General features: G+C 37.1%; 1 protein-coding gene and 1 non-coding gene across 21 annotated transcripts in view; both read left to right on the top strand.

The window, feature by feature from the left end:
• Positions 1-25234, top strand: part of PUM1 (pumilio RNA binding family member 1) — a 175783-nt gene that overhangs the window by 105080 nt on the left and 45469 nt on the right. For 9 of the 20 annotated variants that reach the window (XM_069079481.1, XM_069079488.1, XM_069079479.1 and 6 more), the window contains 3 exons: positions 7797-7893; positions 10027-10143; positions 19353-19504. In XM_069079481.1, the coding sequence (XP_068935582.1) occupies positions 7797-7893; positions 10027-10143; positions 19353-19504 (366 nt within the window). The remainder of the gene's footprint in view (positions 1-7796; positions 7894-10026; positions 10144-19352; positions 19505-25234) is intronic. The other 11 variants (XM_069079485.1, XM_069079492.1, XM_069079484.1 and 8 more) reach the window with 2 other exon arrangements.
• Positions 11265-11350, top strand: LOC138154638 (small nucleolar RNA SNORD103/SNORD85). Its single transcript, XR_011166646.1, has one exon. It is a non-coding gene; the product is annotated as a small nucleolar RNA SNORD103/SNORD85 (small nucleolar RNA).

Here is a 25234-nt window from a genome sequence, read left to right on the forward strand (position 1 = left end):
TTTTTTAAAATTCTTTTTCTTTTTTTTTTCCGCCTTACCTTTTTTATTTTTTTTTTTTCTCGCCATTCCTGCCTCCCTCCCCTTCCCCCCCGCCCCCCCTGCCCCCCCCCCCCATCCCGCCATTGAGAAAACAAAAACAAAATTTCTTTTGTGAGCATATATAGTCAAGTAAAACAGATTCCCACACTGACCACGTCTAAAAAATACAATCTTGAGTTTATTGCCCCTCTGTAAGGAGGTGAATAATATTTCATCTTGAATTCTCTGGAATTGTGGTTGGTCTATTGTGTTGAACAAGGTTCCCAGGTCTTTCAAAGTTGTTTGTCTCTACAATATTGCTGTTCTTGTTCTGTTCATTTCACTCTGCATCATTTTGTAAAAGTCTTCTTAGGTTTTTCTGAACCCATTTCCACATCATTTTTTTTAAATAGCAAAATTGTATTTGTTCACATTCATATGCCATATATTGTTTGGCCATTCCCCAGTTGATGGACACTCTTTTAATTTACAGTTCTTTGCCACCGCAATAAAAAATATTATGAATATTTTTGTACAAATGGGTCTTTTTCCCTCTGTTTTGTTCTTTGGGATATAGACCTAGTAATAGTATTGCTGGGGATTCACTTGATTTCTAAGTCCTAGCTGATGACGTACTGATGTGAAGGTAATAGATACAGGCTAACCTATTTTGGTCCCTTCCAATTCTAAAATTCTATGTTTAGATTCCACAGAATATTTAGGGCAACAAAATTCCAGGACAACAAGAGGAGTTAGAGCTCTCAGAATTTGTCCTAAAGGTAGTTGACTTGTACCTTGGGTGAAATTTTAATTGTCCTGATTCATTAAGCTATACATACTACATTTTCTTTTGTGGCCTCCCATACTCTACTATTTCTTTTCATCATTGTATTTAGCCCTTCAGAGACAGATTTCCATGGTTCCTTTTGAGATATTTAGGATTTAGCTGATTTAACCTTTTCCTGCCCCATTTAAAATTTTATTTTAACTTTTTGTGTATTCACTGTTTGCTTGATCCTGAGGGAGAAATAACTGCTTTGTAGAAGCTTACAGTTTAGTTGAGGAGGCAGGACATACTCGTGAGATTTATTTAATGGTGAATAGAAGTATGTTTTTTATTGCCCCCATATGTTTTTATGCCCCCAGATTGAAATCAACGGTGAATGATATGAATTCACACAAGGGGGAGATTGCGGATTTGGTTAGGATTAGGGAACACATTTTTCATGGAAAGGCATTGGGTTGAGTCTAGAACCTTAATGGGTGGTTTACATTAGAGGAGGGAGAGAGATAGAACAGGTCTGGAACAACAAGCCCTGTTATCAAGTTTATCAAGTTTGTGGACCTTTAGCTAGGCCTTGAAGGATGACTAGGTGAAGGGCAAAGGGAAGGACCTTCCCAGTTTTGAGTAGCCTAAATATAATGACTTAGAAGTGAAACTGACCATAGGGCCCTGAAAGCACTCTGAATAAGCCAGCCTGACTAGAACCGAGTATTAGATGGGAAATCGTGGATAATAAAGTTAGGTAGATAGGATGTGGCCAGATTATGGAGTCTTGAATCCCAGAATCAGCTGTTTGAGCATTAAGCAAATGATTGGGAACCATGCGTTATTTAATAAGAAGGGGTGGTTTAATTGTTACGGTTTGTTTTTTACTTGCTCAGAGTAAGTTTGGTGTGTTATAAAAAAGGAATTTTAAACTTATTCTCTCGTTATCAATTACCCAATACCTGTGTTGGGAGCTGGAAAGGACACAAAAAGAGTAGAAGATATAATCCACAAGATCATTATCATGATTGCGGGGATTAGGCTGATACATGAAACAGAAGAGCATCAAACATTCTATAGGCAGATGGAGGCTGTTGGCTTGGATTCCAGAGGTTCATTTGTGAGTCAAGTTAGCTAGTTGGAACTCAGAATGTGTTTTCTCATTGAGACAATATTATACATGGTGGTTATAGGGTCCCAGGCCAGGTCCCCAAAGTCTAATCATCAGTTGTATTGACCATCTCTAACAATTTAAAAAAATGCATTCAAAACCGGCAGGTTTGGGTGGGAATATACTTAAAAACAAAGTGGGATTAGGGATTCATTCCTTACCGTTGACTGATGTTGAAGTGGTAGCTGGCCGCTTGGTTGAAGAGAAGGATTAGAGTGGTGGGAGGGAGGTGGGATGGGAACAGCTGCTGGCTCTACTGGGTTGGGATGAGGGCAGTCAGGGATAAGTAGTTATGGGGCTGACCAGCCCTTTCTTATTTTTCTTTCTCAAAATTACTTTTAGTACTGCCACCTTTCTTTGTTTTAGGCAGTGGTATGAGACGTAGAAGCTGGGTCAGGGAAGGAGATTGATCCTGGGTAGCCCCTTGTGGAGGGGAGAAGGAAGGAGTGGATAGGATTTGGTGGGGTTAGTAATGTTTCTGTGTCTTCTGCATGTTTAGGTTGGACATTGTCTGCTTAATTCCACTTGTTATGTATGCTAAATTCAAATAAGGAAGACCTTAATGAAGGCTGGAGTATACAGGAAAGATTTAATGAAAGATCTAGTATTTGTGATGGGCCCTAACACGTGGGCACAGTTGTCATTACTAGAGAATTTGGGGTGAGGTAACCTTCATTTCAGCATTTAAATACTGTGTTCATTCTGATAGGAGCACAAAGACAATGTTCCCCACCATTGGGGCTTAAAGTTTCATTGAGACAACACGAAACATTCACAAATCAGTGTAATACAGACTGTGCCTCCATTGGGTTAGAAAAAGGTGCTAAGAAAATAAAGGAAGAATCCTGGTCCTTGAAAATGGTGTGTGGGGCCTAAGACAAAAGCCTATACTGAAGAGAGGGGAAGGGCAGGGCATGTGGCTGAATGGTTGGATGGAGGACTAGGGCTGCATTTTGTAGGGCCCTGCCAGGAAGACCAGTTTAGACTTGAATTAGATGTGGGTGGTGTGTGGTAGAAACCAGTCCTCATGGGATAGTAATTCTCAAGCTGAGGGATCTGATAGGTGGCAAAGTCTCTTTCTCTTACTTATTTGTTTATCTCTACGTAGGCTGCTGCCTGTCTGTGCATGCTTTACTGAGATTGCCATTTGTTTCTAACATTTGCTGTCAATGGCTGCTGTGAAATTTGTTTTACTTAATTCAAGTAGGATAACTTTATTTAAAATGTTGTGACCTGCCCAGGTCGTTAACCCGGAATTGGACTTTCCTTAGATTTTGACTTTGTAATAATCACTGTTTTTTCTATCAGGTTGTTCATCTTGGCTGTTTGCTCAGTAGGTATACAATGTGTGCTAAGACTTAAGGTGCAGAAAAGGTATTTTTCCTTATTTTGATAGAAATTTAATGTCGATCGTGGTATTTAAGGTCAGGCTCAAGTTTATCTTTAATGGGAGTCTTTGTTCTAGTCATTCCGAGTATGTCCTAAAAGCTTCTTAACTCTGTTCCCAGTTTGGAATAGCAGAGTATTTTGACATTCTGATGGCCATTTCAGTAATGGTTTAATAGAACTCATCTTCTGGAAGTTCATGTAACACTAGTGGATGTGAATATTATTTCTCATCACTATTGTGCACTGACTTTTCAGATATATATTTTAAATCTTTTTTTGGTAGAACTGATTTTATTGAAATAGTTATAGAACCACACATTTACTTGTATCTGCCATACATTATTTTAGATTATTATCAATGGGCTATATTTCTTTTTTCTATGTAACAACAAAAAAGCAAAGTTGCAATTTTACACCATTGCAAATGAGCATTTTTTTGTACTTTATTTAAAAATTTGCTTAACTTTAAAATAGTCTAATAGAAGAGTTTTTTTAAGTCAGAGGAATGTTATGCTGAACATAAAAGATTTAGAAATTAAGTTGTTAAATCAATTATTGTACTCTTTAAGACATTTCTCTTGTGCAGCCACCCTTCCTTTCTAGACCTCAGGATAAAATAAATATCAGAGGATTGCCAATTTGCATTTTAAGCTTGGCAGCATGACTTGTATGTAGGCAGGCAGTGGACCCAACTGGGATGTTCCTTTAGTCTGCGGAAAATGGTGATAATATGGCAAGCTGCTTAGAAGTTTTCTTTGATGGGATGTTGAGTGAATAGTTAACTATTTCAAGCTTGTACAAATCATCTTTGTGAGCAAAAATAACATTTCTTCACTTGATTCACTCTTAGAAAAATCCACAGAAGTTTCTCAAAATGCAGCTTCGTAATGCTGGTCATTTCTGTGGTGCCCTTGATTTTTCCAAGTAGTTTTACTTCTTTCATCCTTTCTTTCCAGAGAAACTTAAGTGGTAGGAAGGGACCTGGAAATCAATAGTATAACCTGTTTGGAGGCTAACTGTTTTCCCACCAGTCAGCTCTTTTCCATAGACCTGATTGTAGAACAAAAAACTATTTCCAGTTATTTTTCACTGAAGAGTTGTGTTCTTACCTATAGATAGGGCTGTGTCTATACCCAGCTTAATACCTTTTTTGTTTTTGCTTTTTAAAGAAACAATATAAAAAAATGATCCTGTGTGTGTGTGTGTGTGTGTGTGTGTGTGTGTGTGTGTGTGAGATCACTGTAATCTTACAGTGTGTTACTGACTATGATAAGTTAGTCACTTCTGTAGAATGATGGCACTCTTTTGTTGAAGACCCCTGCCTTTGAAGGGGAAATGTTTACAACAGATGGCTCACTAATCACCTTGTACCTTAGCACTTAACCTTCTGTGACTGAGACACTGGGTACCATTTTGTAAAGGTCACAGCTTCAGAAAGTGGTTTTCTAGCCACTTGGGATTAATTATGTTTGGTACTGTTAAGGAGCTCACTTGAAGAAAATGAACTAAGTAGAAATGTCTACTTTGTTCTCAGAATGTGAGTAAATAATATATTTTTAAAAATATCTGTACTTAGTGTTGGCATAGTAGAACCTATAAAAGGATCAGACTGGGACTCAGGGCAATTATTTTTCTACTTTCAGATCCTGAGCTAGAATTATTTCTCTTTAAACTTTTGTTCTATCGTGACTGCTGAAGACCAGACCTGGTTTACTGCTATGTTTTCTGCTGCTACTTGCTTGCTTCTGTATGCTACTAACAGATGTCACAACTATGGCCAAGGAAAAGAGATTTGTTACTTAACTTTTTTTCTTGGCTTTCATTGCTGCATGACAGTTGTTCGTTCTTCCTCAATTGACTCTGTTGCTGTGTATGTGGTGATTCCTAGACCTCCTCTTGCCATGGGCCACTCCTTTCTCTCTCCCTCTCAGCATGGTCCCTTGCTTCCTACTAGAAACTATCTGTCAGGATTGGGTGACAAGAACATTGGATTTGGAGTTCAAATACTCCTTGGGTATAAAACCATCTCTTCCCCTTAGAACTTTGGGCACCTTGGAAAAGCCTAATCTCATTCAGTTTTAGTTCCTTCAGTTGTAAAATGAGTAGATTAGACTAGATGATCTCCAAGGTCCCCACTGACTCTCAAGTTCATGAGCTTACGAGCTCCCTTTTTTGTACTTTTCATTCCTCTCTTGATCATCCCTCAATTTCTCCTCCTTTGCAAGGAGGGAGACCTCTTCTCCTCTCTAAGACTAGCCTTTGACTCCTTCCCCCCTCTTTTTTTCCTCTCTCTCTTTGTCCAGTGACTCCTCTTCTTCTGCCAAAACTTCCCCGAGTCACCTTTTTCCTTAAAGAACTTTCACATAAACATGTTATCCTCCTTATATCCTCAGCCAGAATCTTGTGGGGGAGGGGAGTAGGGGGGGGGAGGCAGTAATCTGCATTGTTTTTACTCTAGCTCTTCAGCTCTTGTTTATTTCTTATGCTTTTGTAACATGGTTCTACTCCCATTTCTTTACCCTTTCCATTTTTCTTGACTCTCCAGCTTTTTACATTGTTGATTATCACCATCTCTTGAATAATTTCTTCTCCTTCTGGATTATGACTATGTTCTGTCTTTTTTCTTTTCCTTTATCCTTTGGCTTTTCTTTTTTTTCTACCTGGTTAACTGATTCTTAACCTCTTCTGCTGGATCATAGCCTGCTTGTGGATGTCTTCCATACCCTTCCTGTCCTGCATCCTTCTCTCTACGTTTTCCCTCTTGACGATCTCATCAATTCAGTTGTCATATCTTTGTAGATAACTTCCAGATTTGCATATCTGACCTTACTGTGCTCTAGCCACCCATCACTAGCTATCTACTGAACTTTCTACTGGTATATTCCATAGGCATCTCAACATGTCTGATGTGGAAATTATTATGTTCCCCCCTAACCTCATTTCCCCCTCCAAAAAAACCCCAGCAGACCTACAAAAATTCTTAATTCTGTTGAGGGTACCACCATTCTTCCATTCCCCCAGGTGTTAAAATTCAATTAGCCTCAGTTTGCCTCCACTCTTTTATCCCACTAACCAAGTAGTTTCCATATCCCTCATAATTGTTTTGTTCTTTCCATTCCCACAGACTCCTAGTTCCAATGATTTCCATTGCTTATTAATAGCCTTCTAATTTGTTATCCCTGCCTCCATTCTCTTCTTTTTTCATTCCATCCTCCACGTATCTACATTGTTGCCATAACTGGTACAGCCAGCCTACAGTGAGTTTTCTTTCAGCTCCTTATCTCAAATCTCCATTTTCCCCCTCGATCACCTCCCATTCCCAGAATATATTTTCCTTTCCTGTGCCTCAGAGAGCCTCTCCATTCCTTTATGATAGCTCATGCATCACCTTCTATAGGAAGCCTTTCTTGATCTCCCCCCCTCCCGCATTACTAGTGCCCTTCCCAATTAATTTGTGTATGGATTTATTCTTTATATACTTAAGTACATGTTGTATGCTTATATCCATGTTGTTTCTTTCAATAGAATGTGAACTCCTTGAAAATTGGTATTGTTTCATTTTTTGTCTTTGTATGTCCCTAGCATTTAGCACAGTGCCCGGTACATACTAATCATTAGCAGATATTTACTGATTAATTCTTTGTATCATTATTATAATGAAGTTTGATCATAATTTGTAATTTGTTGCTAAAGTGTTACATGGTTAGTTTTTAAAGATTTTTTTCAGAATTATTTAACTTGTTTTCATCATGTAACATTAATTCATTAATTTCCTGTTAGATGCTAAAGTGCTATTGACTAGATGACCAGTAAATACAAGGAGTATATTTCATTTAGTCACCATTAAATAAATACAAGCATAAGTTTCTAGTTCCTCATATACTTTTTTGCTTGAAACTAGTATTTTTAAAACTTGCTTGTATAAAATCCTTTTGTCTTGGATGAGTAGAGTAGGTAGAGAAAAATTGTGTACCTCCTTCCCCCCAATTGCCACAGTGTATAGAACAAAGCAATGGAGATATAGAATAGTGCACTACTTAGGGTGAACTACTTTGGATTAGTACTCTTAAATTGATCTATGTTTTGTCCCCATTACAGAAGTTCTTGTGCTGATGGAGGGAAAGTTGGGAGTTTTCCTAGTATATGAGATGGTACAATGATTGACCTTTGCAGGGGAAGTCGTTTTGCTAAATAAAATGAGAGCATTGGGGGTGGGAAGAAAGGAAAGGAGAAACAGGTAAACATTTCCTATTTGGAAGATTTTCCTTTGCCTGCAGGTTAGGGGGCAGCAAATTACAGGCTATGAATTGTGTAGGTTGTCATTTCAAACTTACCACTTAAGGCTTAACGACTTCTGTTTTGTAAATATTTCTTTTAATAGGGAATTTGTAGAATTCTTTCATTGGGCAGACTTATTTCCTTCAACATGTCCTGTTTCTTCTGTCTCAGCTCTTCCAAAGACCGAATGCCCTTGCTGTTCAACAGCTCACAGCTGCCCAGCAACAACAATATGCCCTGGCGGCCGCTGCCCATCAGCCTCACATAGGTAAGTCTGTCAGCAACATACACCTTTCCTGTAGGCACCTACTGTTAATGACAGTGGGCACCTGCTTAAGCTAACAGCCACTGAGGCTGAGCAGAAATGGGGAGATTTGATGATACAATAAACACTATCAGGAAGATTTTGTTTCGCTTTAGAAGATTTCTATGTAGTTTGATGATTTTTGCCAAAAAAAATGATGATTTTTGCCAAATTCTGATTGCCCCAATGGGCTAAAATTTTCAAATCCTTCTTATTTGCCTCTGAAGACAAATTTATTCTCATTGAAATTATAGTGCAGCAATGAGGATTTCCCTGAATTATGGGACATGATGTTGAATGGCATTCTTATCTTTTGGGAAAGTCAGGGAGGACACATTAGTAAGAGATTTGAACTCTAGTTCGTGTCTTCAGTCTGTCTAATGTTTACTTTAACTAGATCTCATTTGATAATATCTTACTCACTGAACTCCTTTCAGGGTGTTCTTGGGGAGGACTTGTTTTTTTGTCGTATTTATGAATCACTGCAGTATAATGGGGCCATGGTTGTGACTATCCTACAGGTTATACTCCTTTGTATTAATAATAAAAATAAAGTGACCATGAAAGTGACAACAGACCTCATGGAAAGCATAGCTTAGAAGCTGCCTCCATTTGACCCACCTTCTTCCATAACATCCTCTTCATTCTTAGTAGGGCTATCTTCAGGCCCTGACTTTGTAAAACACATACCTGGCCAAAGTAGAAGATTTCAGGGTGGCTAGGTGGTGCAGTGAATAGAGCACCAAAGCTGGAGTCAGGAGGACTTGAGTTCAAAGGTAGCCTCAGACACTTAACACTTAGCCATGTGACCTTGGGCAAGTCACTTAACCCCAATTGCCCTCCAATAAAAGCAAAAAAAAAATAGTAGGAAGTTTCCTCCATTTTTAAACTCTTGTCTGCTGTCACCACTTTTTAGATACACAGATTTAGGGTGAGCAGAAATCACTGGCTGACTCCAGCTCTTTTTGATTAAAATGGATAGAAGTATTTGGATCTCTCTGCCTGTCATTTATAACTAGCCCGGTTTGCCCGTCACAGAACAAGATAGACTGGAGGACCGAAGTTTATTCTCATTAAGGAGGCGGGCAGTTCCTTGGCCTTCTCTAAAGGACATGAGCCTGTTATTTATCCCACCTACTCTGATCATAGGATCTTTCCATTTTTATGTTTTCACTAAATCTTAAGCCCCCTCTCCTCTCCATCATGTTCTTATTTCAGTTTCTCTAGACTATATTGGGGAAAAAAAGTACTAAAAGTTTAGTTTTTTTTAATTGAAGTCAAGTTGTCCTCTTCAAGATGATATATAAAGGAATTATCAAAAGAGCAGAACTGTGTATCTTTTTATTTGCCTTATTCTAGTGATTCTACAGAATGGAGTGCACTAATTGAGAATCAAGTTGCTTTTCACGATACTAGTATCAATTCAACAAAGCTTAAAAGAGCTTATTTGGAATGATAGGTCTGAAACTTTTAACCTTGACTAAAAGCTCATTTTCTTTTAGGAAAAAATTGATTTAAAATACCTTCAGATCGAAATAAGTTATTTATTAGTTTTGTTCCAAACTTTGCTGAAATCTTTATTACTGTCTTTTAAGATATTGGTATCTTTTTGTTTGTTCCTCCCCTCTGCTCTCCACCAACCCCGCCCCCCATTCTAATAACTGGCAGTATTGCATATTGAATAGAGACCTAGCCTCAGCATCAGGCAAAACTGGGTTCCAATCCTGCCTTTGATACATGCCTTGGTTATATGGCCTGGGCAAGCCAGTGAATACCTCTGCAGGGCCCTACATACTTCTGTCATCATGAAACACATATAGATTGACATTGATCGGGAGGTTTCCTCTACTAAGAAAATCACAGCTCTGGTGGATCAAAAAATAAAATATTTCTAGTAAATACACATAATTTTGGAAACATTAATAAAGTGCTTTGTATTGAGACTTGCTTCCTGAGGGGGAAATGTTACCCATCCATGGGTCATTAAAGCCAACAGAATGCTTTGTCCTCCTCTCCTCCAGCCCAGGGCTGATGTCCAGCTCCTGCAGAGCTCCCAGGTAGGGCTGCAGCTCTAGTCAAGTTTGTTTTCACTGACAGGTATGTTTTCAGCAGGTTTAGCTCCCGCTGCATTTGTCCCCAATCCATACATCATCAGTGCCGCACCTCCAGGGACGGATCCTTATACAGCAGGACTGGCTGCAGCAGCTACTCTAGGTGAGATACACCCATCTTCTTGGAGTGGGTTTTTTTTTCCCTTTTTCAATCTGCTTTGAAATGACTACATCATGGCAGAATAAATGTGTTCATTCTCAGTAGTCTTCAGGGGCATACCTTGGCTAAACTCATCTTGAGCATTACAGAATCATATTCAATGTTGAAGACCTGACTTCAAATCTAGACTGAGATTCTTATTAGATGTGTGAACCTGAGCAAGTCATTAGCCTCTGCCTCACTTTCCCCCATCTACAATGGGGATAATAAATAATAGCACCTCTCTCCTAGGATTATTATGAGGATCAAATGAGATGATATTTGTAAAGTGCTGAGTAAGTACTGTGTCTGGCACACAGCAGACACTGAATAAGCCCTCCCTTCCCTTACCTCTGTCAGAACATACTATCAGTGTTTGCTTATTTGTGCCTCAGCATGTCAGGCTGACAGCCAGGTTCCTAGTGTCTGCTCTAAAAGTCACTGAATACCCACATTCTTAATGCTCAAAGGGCTTTTGAAAACAATCAGTGGCATATTATTAATTTAGAGGGCCTTCCTTTTGATAGTCCTTTGTCTAAAGACATGCTCAGGGCTATTTATGTGATATACAAAGGGTCCCAGAAGTCTTAGTGCAGGTTTAAGCTTGGTCCAATGGGTTTGTTTGAGTGAATTACATATTCTAGGTAACCAGTAATTTCTTGGGATGACTAGATTTGAAAGAATTAATATTACAGCTAGGTACATTTGGTGAGAGATATTTGGAATTAAGAGTTTTCCTCCTTATTATAGCTTGAGTGATTTGAAAGAATATTTTCTGTTTTGAGTAGTTCTGGCATTTGAAATGTTAATGCATATTCATAGATGTTTAAGGTTCCTAAGTCTTTGTCTTCTATATCTGGCCTAGGGGCCAGTAAAGATTAAGTATTTCTTAGTTGGCTTAGTTTAGTTTTGAGGAGAGCTTCACCCATATTAGAAAGGTGAAAATGCAGAGAGAATGGACTGGATGCTCTCGTGAGTTGGAACATGAACTTGTTTTCTTAGTCACATCCACTGTAGAAGTACGTTTTTCAGATATCCCAAGAAATGTTACTTTAGATGAAGAGCAGTTTCCCAGATTTCAAAGTACTGGCGATGATGACATACTTGCCCTCACTGAGAATATAGTTTGGTGATGAAAACCTTGCTATATGTACTCAAAAGCTGAGCCAGATGGAACACTTGAAGCAGTTTTTCTTCATGAAGTCAGAAAATGTGTACTCTCTACATTGTATTTTTATGAGTATTGTCAGTATTTTTGTTTCTTAGATAAATTCATTTCAGATCTCTTGGCTTCTGTTTTCTTCTTCATTGATAAAATACAAGAAGGCTAGACTGCATACTAGTGAATTAGTCAGCATGGATATAATTAGGTATTTGCAATGTGTCCAGTGTTGGGGATACAGGGGAGGGCAAAACACAGTCCCTGCCCTTAAGGAGGGCGTAGTCTGATGGAGAAGACAAATATAAGTATTTAAATAGATTGTTTAAAACTGCACTAAAACCTTTGGTACAACACCTTGTATACCTTATAAACTCTTAGGTATAAGTTACTAGTAGAGTGTGAAGTATAGGATAGGGTAGGGAAAAGCCCCCTTGCAGAAAGTGGGATTTGATTACAGTCTTGAAGGAAGCTAGAGAAGCTAAGAGGCAGTGCTGAAGAGCGAGAACGTCTTGTGCATGTGGGATAGTCAGTGATAACACATGAATTCAGAATCTCTATTGTAAAAACCAAGCTCAAATACTTTATGGTTCTTGGATTTTTACTAAGGAATTGTAGGGTCCCCTGAATTGTTGGTGAGCCTTGTATGTTTTGCCCAAGCCTTTGTCTCATGTAAAGTAATATATACGCAGTTTTTCAAAGTAGGGGAAAAATGTGGATTCTGCCTCATCTTTGTTTGTGTGCCCAAGAATTACATCCCTAACTTGTTGGGGCCATCCAGAATTTTGCAGAGATGCAGCCTGGAAACTCTGAGGCTCTTCTTTGGGCATCTTGCATTCAGTGGTTTATCTTGTCCCTCTGCCATTAAGGAACACATTGGAAGTCCCAAAACTACTTCAGTAGTGTTTTGGGTTGAACCTGCCCATCAATTCTGATCCTCTTTGATTCTGCTACTATTTAAATTGGGGATGACTTTAGGTCAGGTGTGAGAGACTCATCCAAGAAGGAATTTTTTTTTACATTTTAAAATAAAGTTTTATTATATTAAAAAGGTCAAAACCCTTCTTAGCTCCCTGCTTCTGCATTATGTAGGTGCAGCCTTCACGAAAATGACCACCATTCATGTGTAGAATGAATTGCCAGCTTCTTCTAATGTTAGAGTAAACAAGAGAGGCGTGTCTTTATTTTTTGCTTTTCAGAAGCTGATAGATAAATTTGCTTCCACCAACGAGTTGCTTTCCTTCTCTGACGCCTGTAAAGGTCTCTTTCTATTTCAAAGGGTTGTGGAAATGATAGGAAGAAAAATCTTTGGAATCTATAATTTCTACCTTCCTATTGTCTCCCTTCATGCTGCACTTACATCCTTCATCCTTTTTGAAAAAGTTACAGAAACTTTGTTAATTACTGTACTATATTTCTCTTTTCTTTTTGGGCTAGATTTCTTGAAAAAGCTGTCTACTCTAGGATCCTTGGCTTCCTGTCTTCCTTTAGAAAAAAATTAAATGTAATATTTTTCAATTAAAAAAAAATCAGTTTTCTCTCTCTCTCTCACACCTCAAACTTGGAAAAGAAAAAATGTCGGGGTGGGGAGAAGCTTTTAAAACCAATTGGGTATAGTCATGCAAAAGAAATTCTTGTGTTGGCCATGTCCAAACTTTTATGTCTTGTTCTGAATCCTGAGGACCTATCCTGACTAAAGGTGGGTGGTATCTTTCTTTATGGGTCCTCTGGAATTGTAGTTGTTCATTGTTTAGCTTTTAAGTTTTTATTATGGCGTTGTTATAGTAAACTCTGTTCTGATTCTTCTCATTTCACTTGGCATCAATTTATACAAGTCTTTCAGATTTAACCAAAATCATTATTTGTTATGTCAAATAGCATTAGATTATAATAATCATATACCTTAATTTGTTCATCCATTCCTCTATTGATGAATCTTCCTTAGTTTCTAGTTCTTTGTTATATTAAAAAGATCTCGATCTAGCTTCTAGCTTCTTCATTTAACGGAAAGTGCTCTTCCAGAGTTACTGGTGATCTTTTAATTGCCAGATCTGACGCACTTTTCTCATCTTTCTTACCCTTTCACTTGCCTTTGCCGTTGTTGATCACTCTCTTTTCCTGTGTGACTTGATAGGTTTCAGTGACTCTGTGCTCTTCTGGTTTTCCTCCTTCACTGACTGCTCCTTTGTCTGGTATTTGTGCTGGATTTTCGTGTGTGTGTGTGTGTGTGTGTGTGTGTGTGTGTGTGTGTGTGATTACAACCAAACATGGGTTTAATGCAGGGGCCTATCCTAGGTCTTCACCTCTGTATATATTGTCTTACTTGGGATTCTTTTCTGCTCCCATGAGTTTAGTTATCATCTCTGTGTTAATGATTCTCAAATCTGTTTATCTAGCCCAACCTTCTCTTCTGACCTCCAGCCTTACATCTCCAACTTTACATTAGACATCTGCAGTTAGGTACCTCGTAGACATCTTATAATTTGACATGTCCAAAACTGAACATATATTTTTTTCCTCCAAACTCCCCCTTTTCTGAACTTCCCTATTATTGCTAAGGCCAGTACCAGGGACCCTGGCTTACAACCCACATACCATCCTCAACTCTTCACCTAAATTTATTCCACATATCAGTCTATGTTCAATCTCATCATTTCTACTTTTACATCATCTCGATTAATGTCTGTTTCTTTTTATTCATACAGCTATCACATTGGTGCAGGCTTTCATCATCTCATACCTAGACTATTAGCATAGCCTTTTGGTTGATCTTTCTGCTTTATGTCTTCCCACTTCAGCCTGTCTTCCATTCTGCTGCCAAAATGACCTTCTAAATCCCAGTTTTGATTTTTTCATGTTCCTACTCAGTAATATAAATTTGTCATTTAAATCCCTTGACATCCTTTGCCATCCCTACCTCTCCAGTCTCCTTATGCTTTATCTTTTTCTGTGCAGTGAGATCCAGTTGTACTGGACAATTGCTATTCCTTTCAAATGATATTCCTTTTGATTATGTGCCTTTTCACTATATATGCCTTGAGTCCTGAATGCTGTCCTTGCTCATTTCTGTCTCCAAGCTTTCCTGACAGCTCTGCTCATAAGCAAACCAAACTCCAAATCATAAAAAAGAGAGTAGAAAGGGGAGATAAAAAGAAAAATCTCATCTTCAGTGATGAGTCAAGAAGACAGGACAAAGAATGGAGTAGGGACTGACCTCTTTATTTATAGATTATATATATTTAACTAGCTCCCTCTTGTTTTGACTTTTTTTTAAGAGGAGAATGGGGCCAAAGAGATGAAAAAGTACAAGAAGAAAGGGTGAAGGGGATCAAAAAATCCTAACCCTGAACATAAATGGGATGCATTCGCCTATAAAATAGAAGAGAATAGCTTAGTGGAATAGAAAGCACTCTCTAACAATATAATGTTTACAAGAAACTAAAAACATAAAGATACCCAAGAGACAGAATCAGAGCCTGAAACATAACCAGGACTTGAAATAAATATAAATTTATTTTATAATAAATGAATATAAATCAATTTATTTTATAATAAATGAATATAAATCCAGAAATGAAATATAACTGGGAGTTAAAATGAGGGAGAGAAGCAAACTTAAGTGTATGTTTTACCTGAACTCAAGGATGCCCATTATCATGATTGCTGTTTAAGACAGTGTAAGGTATACTGGCTTTAGCAATAAGATAAGAAAACAGATTTCATGGGAGATAAGTATAGGCAAAGAAGAAAGAAAATTATCATTTTTTCCAGTGATACGATGATTTATGCAGAGAATACTAGAATCAACTAGAAAGATTATCAAAATTTAGTAAATTAGAAAAATTATCAAAAAACTAGTGGCAACAAGCATGTTTTCAGATAAGTACAGTAATATAAACATGCTAAAATGATATAAGCAGGTGTTTATAGGCACCATTAAGAATCAATATCAGTACCATTTTATATATTTATATATGCATGTATGGTATGTGTGTGTGTGTTGGGGGGGTGGAGATGTGCACACACAGACACATGTACACACCAAGTTGCATGCATCTAAATACTTAAAAGTAAAGTTAATTAAAATTTTTGCCAGTGAAAAAGAAATAGTAAAACTAAAATAGGATACCTCATTGTACCTCTTTCAGACCTAGAAAAATCTAGCCAAAAGATTTATTCCAACTTTGGAAAAATTACACATTGATCTCTCTTACTGAATAGGAACAGACAGGAACTACTTACTTCACAGCTATGCATGGTATCTTTACAGATATTAATCATTTATCTCACAAAAAATTTATAAAAACAGACACACTAGACACATTATTTATTAATCACAATGCCATAAAAATATATTTAGGAAAAGGCCTTTGAACAAATATTTAAAATTTAATTACAGACTATATAACTTAATCCTAAAGAACTCATGAGTCAAAGAACAAATGATAGAATATTTCATTAATGAACATCTTGACAAACCATTCCAAAACTTGGGATGCATCTAAAGCAGTTTTTAGGACAAAATTTCTGTTTCTATACACTTTCATCTACAAAAAAGAAAGAATAAACAAATTGGCAGGAAATTAAGAAAATCTAGGACAGTGTCAAATCAAAATTCTTAAGCTAAACAAAGTGGAAATTCTAAAAATCAAGACACCAAAAAAATTTAATTGATAAATGAAAATAGATGCTTTTAAAGGAAAAAAACTTAATACATCAAAGTTATTTTGATTTTAAAAATAATTTTAAAAAGTAAATAAAAATTTTTATATCAGTGAAAAAGGTGAATTCCCAACAGTTAAAGGGGGATTAAAAGAAAATGTCAGAATTAGATGACGTGAGTGAATACTTTTAAGTTATAAAATACTCAGATAGATAAAAGCAATAGAATATTTAAATAACCCAGTATTTTTAAAAATGTAATTGACCGAGTCATAAAAGATTAAAAAAAAAAAACAACCCATCACCCTCATCGTAAATTTCATCCAACATTCGAAGAGTTATCCTAATATTAACACAAGTGGTTTGCAAAAATAGTAAAAGAAGGGAGCCATCCAGACTTTTTCTATGATCCATATTCTGGTTCTGATACCTTAATCAGAGATAATACTGCGCAAGAAAATTATAGATCAGAATCCCAGTGTTCATTAACATTGATACAAAAAGTTATGATAATGTATCAGAAAGATTATATACAATGACCACATCGGGCTTATACCAGGAATGCAGCTTTGGTTCAGTGTAAGGAGGAGCATATGATTATTAATCCATATTTGTAAGATTTATAAGACACTTATCAGTAGGTGCTGAAAATAGATTTTTTTCCTTTCAAAATCCAACATCTTTTTTTTTGTCACTAGAATGATTAGAAATACATGGATTTTTCCTTTAATATAGGAAATAGTATCTGACAGTAAAAACAAGCAATATATGTAATTGAAGAAAAGTTATAAACCACTCCTTTAAGGTAATGAGTAATTAATTCAAAGATGTTTATTATCACCACTACTATTTAATGTGATAGAAGACAAGGTAACTTCAGTAATAAGATAAGAAATTGAAATCCTAGAGCTAAACATAGGCAAAGAATGAACAAAATTATTATTGTGCAGATGACAGTGATTATTTGAAGAGAGAATTATATAGTCAACTAAAATGAGTAGAAGTACCATGTTTCCCCGATAATAAGACACTGTCTTATTAATTTTTTGGACAGAAAAACACCAGAGGGATTATTTTCAGGGGAAGGCTTATTTTAATGAACATTGAGAGCAATTTTAATAAACAGGTAAATGTGAACAAAAAAATGTACCTTTATTCAATAATGAATTCAATAAAGAACAGGATGACGCTCACTGCTGCAGCTCTGATTGGATGCAACTCGGAGAACGGCGTGCGTTTCACCGGGGTGGGGGACGGTGCATACAGAGGGTACCGTAATGTAGCGTGTAGTGCAGGGGATCACCTTCACTACAGTAGCAATCTCAATAGGGCTTATTTTTGGGGGGAGGGCTTATTTTAGAGGAATCTTACACAGTAAGGGGAGGGCTTATTTTCGGGATAGGTCTTATTATCGGGGAAACACGGTAATAAAATTAGTAAAGTTGTAGAATGGAAATATATGTCATCAGAATTCTCATGGTGCCAACAAAACTTCACCTGATGAGAGAGAGAAATTCCATTCAATAGAAATACAGAAGGTCCAAAACATTTTTAAATCTACCAAGAGATACCCAGTGAACACATGAATCCAACTAAAAATAGAAGTGCCGTGAGAATCAAATTATGAAAGGATATTTTGTTGGTCTAAAAGAATAATAATGAAATTCTTCTGAAAGAGCCAAAGATTAAGAATTTCAAGTGAAGTAATGGGAAAAAAACAAATGAAAGAAAGAAACAGATTTAGGATTACATGGTTACAAACCATGTAACAAAATAATAATCTTCAAAATGATTTGTTTTTTGTTTAAAAAAGAGAGGTCAGTCATTGGATCAGAATATGTAAAAGCAAATAAACAAACCAGCTTGGTGTTCCCATACCTGGAGTTCTCTATTTCCTCATCTGGAGGATGATTCAGTTCCTGGCTACCTTGATTTCCTTCAAGCCCATGCTAAAATCCAGCCTTTTAGAAGATGTTTTTCCCGATCCCCCTTAGTTTTGGTACCATCCCTTTGTTGATTATTCCCAGTTTATCCTGTATGTAACTTTGTTAGACATAGCTGTTGCATGCGATTTCCCTTGTTAGACTGTGAGCTCTTTGGGAATAATGACTGACATTTTACCTTTCTTTTTACCACTCAGTACTTAGCCCAAGGTTTTTGCACAAGGTAGATACATATCAGTGTTGACTGACTTTCTTTTTGTCAGATCCTTACTCAAAGGCTCTGTCTTACAGTATTCATCACATAGTAGGTGCTTAATAAATCCTTGCCCCCCTTCTTGTCCCTCCTTTATTAGGGTGGTGTTTTGGGAAGGGATAGAAGATGATTACTTGTTAATTTGAAGTAGGAATAAAAATCAAACTTTTTAATTAATTCATTTTTAGTTTTCAACATTCATTTCTACAAGATTTTGAGTTCCAAATTTTCTCCGTCTCTCCCCTCCCTCTACCCCAAAATGGCATGCATTCTGATTACCCCTTCCCCTAGTTATTCCTCCCTTGTATCACCCCTCACCTCTTATCTCCTTCCCCCTTATTTTCTTGTAGGACAGGATATATTTCTCTACCCCATTGCCTGTATATCTTATTTTCCAGTTACATGTAAAAATGATTTTTAATATTTGTTTTTAAACTTTGAGTTACAAATTCTCTCCTTTATTCCCTCCCCATCCACCCTCATTGAGAATGCAAACAATTCAATATAGGTTATACATGTATAGTTATACAAAACACTTTCGTAAATAGTCATGTTGTGAAAGACTATATAAGATCAAACTTTTAAAAAGATCGTTAGTGCTCTTATTTTCCCTTTGACGTGACCAACTCTTTATACTCTGGGTGTCGTGTCCGTGCCTATGTGTATATTGCCTCCTGCATTAAGATGGAAATTTCCTGAGGGCAGGGACCAAGGTCTTTCCTTGGATCTTCAACACTTGGTACTAGAGATAGAAAAATGTTATTAGTGCTGGACAGTTAGTAAATGCTTAATAAATTCTTGTAGGTTGATACAAATGTAATGTTACTGTTACATCATTCTTTCTGCTTTTGAAAAAAAGAAATTGTAGAACCCCAAAATCTATAGGGAACTTGGAGGTCAGTCTTGTACAACTCATACCTAAAGTGAATCCCCTTCTTATAACATTTTCTAATACTATGTTATATTTTATTTATCATTTCATATTGTACATTACAGTTTCCTATAACATTTTCTGCAGTTAAATGGAGATTATTTTCAGTTCTCTCTTAGATTATAGATTCTGCTGTCTGAGTTGTTAAATTTGTACTGCTTGTGATTCCTAATTGTTAGTGTTCTTCCTAATTCAAGCTTCGTTTACTTTTCTTTACCATTTTAGGCCCTGCTGTGGTCCCTCACCAGTATTATGGAGTCACTCCCTGGGGAGTCTATCCTGCCAGTCTTTTCCAACAGCAAGCTGCTGCTGCTGCAGCAGCAAGTAATTCAGCTAACCAGCAGACCACTCAGCAAACTCAGCAAGGGCAGCAACAGGTACCTGGACGTCTCTATTGTACATCAGTAAGATCCTGAATATCTAAAGACAGATTTTTTTTGTCATTGTGTAAATTCAAATGGATATTTTTTACAGAGAAGAAAAATACAAGATGGGAATCCATGAGAAGTCATTTGTTCCGCTTTCCAGGTCCTCCATCTCTTAGTCACTTTTATCTGTATGCTTTAGCAACAGAAGTAGTCACGATTAACTCATATATTTTATTAAAATAACTAAACAAATTGCATCTAGATTTCAAGTACATCATCCATGTTGATGCTTGTGACACTTCACAGAGAAGGAAGCAATTCTGCAGATCGTACATGGATGGATCTCAAACCGTCCACTCATGCCAGTGCTGTCAGTAACAGTTTCTGTTCTATGGTGGCTCCCTCCCTCTCTGGCTCTGTGACTTCCCCTTTCTGGGCCTCAGTTTTCTCATTTGTAAAATAAGAAAGGACTACAAAACCTCCAAAGTGCCGCTTTATTTCTATCATACTATGGACTTCATAGCATCCCAGATTGTAGAAATTGCACATCTTGCATTTCTTCATCTTTCTTTGCTCTGTTAGTAGTTTTCTAGTGATACATGTCTTAGAAAATCATAGATAATTAATGCCCCTTCTAGTAGAACTACAGGCAGTTTTTAGATAAACTTTTATTGATGATATTTTGTCCTCCAACCCCTGTATCCGTCCTATTCCCAAATAGCTATCGGAGGGTTTTGTTTTTGTTTTTAATGGAAAAAGAGGAAGAAGAGAAAAAAAGCCCATATATCTGTGTGTCATAAGAAATCTGTCATTATATAAAGTGTTCTATGCCTGTAATTACCTTCACCTCTGCAAATTCATAATAATCTTATGATATCTTCTTCTTCTTCTTTTTTTTTTAAGCAATCAGGGTTAAGTAACTTGCTCAAGGTTACACGGCCAGTGAGCCCGGGATTCGATGTCCAGGTCGTCCCAACACTGGAGCCGGTGCTCTTACTCGCTGAGCAATTGGGGTTAAGTAACTTGCTCGAGGTTACATGGCCAGGTGTTTCTGGGTGGGTGCTAAGTGTCTGAGCCCGGGATTTGATCTCCAGGTCTTCTCAACACTGGAGCCGGTGCTCTTACTCGCTGTGCTAACTGGCCGCCCCTAATCTTATGATATCTTAACAACTATTCCCATTAAATTTAGGAGTTCTATAATTATCTCCTTTAAGAAAAAACAGTGGAATTTCAAGAAATTTAGAGAAAAAGGCATATTATAGAATTTTGAATGCCTTATATGTCTGATATTTATGAATGAATTTTTGAAATAAATGAAGACATTGGTACATTTCACTCCCCTCCTGTCTTCCTTAGATATTTAGTGGCAGCAGTTCCACCCTAAGATGAACAGCAGTAGCAAATCCACTTATGCAAATTGTCAGGCAGCCAACGACCTTTCAGCAAAACCTGCCTGCAAATGGTAAACTCTGAGCACTGAGCTGATTCAGAGCTGCAGAGAAGAATTGTAAAAACATGGAGTAGTTCCAGGCCTTTTTAAGGAATGCGTGTGCCATTTTATAGAAAACTTCATTTTGTGCTCTGTGGGTGCATGCACGTTTTTGGTGGGGTGTGTGTGTATCTCTGTGAGTGTGCAAGTGAGAGCATCTCAAGGACCTGTCTAGTAAAAGTCTCCTTAAGTGACAGATGAGGAGGAAACTCAATATTGCATTGCAGTGAATGTCAGTGGCCCTCATTCACAGAACTAATACATGTTAGAGCTGGAATCAGAACTCACCAGAGTACATAGAAGCACAAACCTATATCTTGAGTCTGAGTTTTGTTAGTTTTATTACATTTTCATGTTTTATTTTTAAAAATACTTTATTTTGGTGGTCTTGCTGTGGTTTCTGCCTCATTTAGTTAGTTTTCTTATCAGAAAATTAGGAGAACTAGTCATTTTCTGATACTGACCAGCCTTTTGGTTATTTTCATGAGACAGTGGGGGTATAGTTGAAAGCATGCTTAGTTTCAAATCTTAGCTCTGCCATTTAGGTTCTTACATAAGCTTTTGTCAAGTGGCTTTATGTTTGTGCCCTTCAGTTTCTTCATTTCTAAAATTAGGGCCTTTGATTCACTAAAACAATAATGACCCAACAGGGTCTTCCTATGGTCCATTGAATTCATAGAACATAATTTATTCAGTCATTCTCCAGTTGATGGGCATCCAGTTTGTTTCTAGTTTTTTCTATCACAGTATATTGACCAGAGTAGACATTTAATGATATTTTTTCAAATTAAGCATAGCTCTAGCAGGTAGTGAAGCTCTATATGTAATTGTGATTCATTTAAATACATAGATTATCCTCTATCATTTAAAAATATGGAACACAAAAGCTTAACAAATGTATGCAGCATTTCATTTTTAGTGAAAACAATTTACTAATTTCAATTACCATTTCATTGTATTATTTAAAAAGATGAAACGTGAAATCTGGGCACATTTATTGGCTTCTTACCTATTTTCATTCATTTCTTTTTTTTTTTTTCAAGTTTTCAAATTTATTTTTACTTTTCTTTCATTTTCATATACAACCCTCCCTCTCCTCTCCACTGCCTAGGGTGCCATTCCCTGAAACAAAGAATATGAAAAGGAAGGGTCGATAGTATTTCATCAGAACTAACCATTGCATCACATTAATTGGATTATATTTCTAGTATTCTAAACCCATAATTTCCCACAACAGTAAGAGAGGGAGAAGGTATAGTTCTGTCTTTTCCTGGGGGCCAGCCTTGGTCATAACTTCAGGGTTCAGGAATTTTTTTCCTTTCTGTTTACATTGTGGTAGTCATGTATATTGCTTTACTGGTTCTGCTTACTTTATTTTGCATGTTTATATTTGTTTTGATACTTTCAATATTCTTCATAGTCAACATTTTTAATAGTGCACTAATATTCCTTTGCATTCATGGACTCCAGTTGGTTTAACCATTCCCCAATCAATGGGGGCTATTTTGGTTCCACTTCTTTGCTACTATGTAAAAAAAAAATTGATATTCTAAATATTTTGATACATGGGGGGGCTTCTTAAAAATCGTATATCAGATTTGATTTTTTTCTCTGTATTTTAAGGGGAAAACAGTAAAGTCATCCTACACACATCAATGTTGATAGAAAACATAACAATGGAGGTATTAGACCACAGTTCACAGAGGCCGTAACACCTGAGCTCAGACTTGAAATGTTCTAAGAAATTAAGCATATAGGACAGTAGGAAAGAGAAATCTTCCTACAGAAGATGCTGTTGGGAATTTGGTGTATATGGTACCTTTCTGTCTTTAACTTCATTGGGAGGTTCTGCCTAGCATAGGGGCTTGTAGAGATGAGTGTATATTTTAATAATTTCTGTAATATAATTCCAAGTTGCTTTCCAGAATGGTTCTACCATTTCAGAGCTCCACCAGCAGGAGAACAAAGGTCTAGCTATTGTAATTTCCCAGCATTCAATTTGATTATTTTGTTGTTTTTAGTATTACTCTGTTAGTCCCTAAAGGATAGAATCTGTAGAGTGGATGGAAATGGGAATGAGGCAAATTTATGTCTGAATGTTAGGGAAAAACTTCCCAACAAGTGGAATGGGCTGGCTTGGGAGTTGAATGAATGTCTCTCCTTGGAGGATTTGAGTCCACAGATGTCCATTTAACTCTTAAATTCTGTGGTTCTGTGATAGCCGTTGTGTATCTTAATTTCCTGATTTTGCCTACTTTATTTTGTGTTACATCATATTATTCTTCCCATGTTTCTCACATTGGTAGCACAGTTGTAGGCTCTTAATTTCCCATTGGATTCATATCCCACATGTTGTTTAGCCAATCTAAAGGCGTCTACTGTGTTTCCAATTCTTTGCTACTACAGAAAGTATTGCCGTAAAAATGTTTTAGTGGATAATGAAGAGGAGGAGAAGGAGAAAGAAGAGAAGGAGGAGGACTGTACCAAATTATATTTATGCATGGGAATTGGTTCTAGCCCAGCGGAAATATGCATTGAGAATTCCAGTAATGTGACCACTTTGCAGGATTCATTATTCACACTAATCAGCTCCTAGTTTTATGTGGTACCAATTTTTTCTTATTGGTCTCTTTAGGTTCTCTTCCTAATAGTGGAATCTGGCACAACAGGAATGGAAACTTGAGTCATTTTCTCAGAAAAAAAATCTCAGTTGATTTTCAGAATTGTTGAAGTAATTCCTAGCCCCACCCACAGTGTTGTAGGGCTGCCTCTCTTTCCATTTACTGTCCACAGCTTTGTCATCATTAACAGTTTGCTTTGTAGAAGACGAAACCTCATATTTTTCTTATTTTTAGTCACCTGGAGCTTCCTTTCATAGGCTTGTCTCTTTACCCTGTCTCATAAAGGCTGCAGAGATGCCTGCATCAAAGAGGACATGAGCACTTCAGTATTTTTCTTAGTGTGCTGCGCAGGGTCTGTCCTCCCTATTGGGGAGGCAGACCACTGGTAGATGGACCGTGGGCCATCCTCTTTTCCCTTTACAGATAAGTGGAAAGGCCAGGGAGCATTTGTTCTAGCCCAGGATCACCACGACCAAATGTCTTTATGGAAAGAACTCTTCATGTGGAGTTGGGGGATCCAGGTCTGAACTGTTCTCTAACTGTTCCCTTTGCCACATACTTCGAGTTGTGGCCCCTCTCTATCTGTCCAGTGACCTCCACAGAGGGTTCAGAGAAATGCTCGACTCTTAGCCCTCTTCCCTCTCATTCTCTGAAATTTACTTGTTGGGGTGCTCTGTGAGCTTGTTTGTGCTTAGCCTTAATGTACACATGGCATCTTTAGACAACACTATGCTTTACATTTATTGCTGAACACACTTGCAAATTGTCACCTCTTCCTGTCAATACTGTTATTGTGAATAAGCATTCAAGTATTGAAATCACAAAAAAAAATCCCAGTTGTAAAATGTATATTGCTGTAAGCAGCTAAGTGAGAAGTCTAGCTACCCTAATCGTGTGGGTGGACCCTCCAAATGCCATTTTAGCTTTGTATATTTATGGACTAAAAATAGGAGTGATTAGAGAAAATGCAAAACTTTCTGCAAATGGGTGAATTTTATAACCCACCTATTCTGCATATTGTGTAAACTTAATATTTTTATCTTTCTTCTCTTTTCTGTTAGGTTGTATTTAACATGTGAATTTCAAGCATAAAGGTGATTGCCTTTATAGTCAATATTTTTTTTTGACCTTCCTAATTATATAAGAAAGTGTTAGATATTTATTTTTTACAATAGAGTCTAAACCAAGGGTTTTTACTTGCGGCCTGTGAACTTAAATTTTCTTTTTGAAAAGTATGTTTCAAGAGAATTAGTTTCCTTATGTGTTTTATTTTATGAATTTAAACACATTATTTTTTTTAAAGCAATTGGGGTTAAGTAACTTGCTCAAGGTTATATGGCCTTTTGTGTGGGTGCCAAGTATCTGAGGCCAGAACCGATCCCGGGTCTCCCAACTCTGGGGCTGGTGCTCTTATTCACTGTACCACCTGGCCACCCCAAAACACATTATTTCTAAGAAGGGGTCTGTAAGCTTTGATATTAATAGACTTCTAGAGGTATGCATGACAGAAAAGGGCTAAGAACTTATGAACTATACTGCAACAGAGTTTGTCCTTTGAACTGGAATAAAGAGGCGGGGAGAGAGAGAGAGAAAGCACAAGTGAATGTATGTATTAAATGCTGGCTGTGT

Source organism: Petaurus breviceps, unplaced genomic scaffold (assembly GCF_028583685.1).
Source record: "Petaurus breviceps papuanus isolate PSGF00001 unplaced genomic scaffold, PetGlider_PUasm1.0 91041, whole genome shotgun sequence".
NCBI lineage: Eukaryota > Metazoa > Chordata > Mammalia > Diprotodontia > Petauridae > Petaurus > Petaurus breviceps.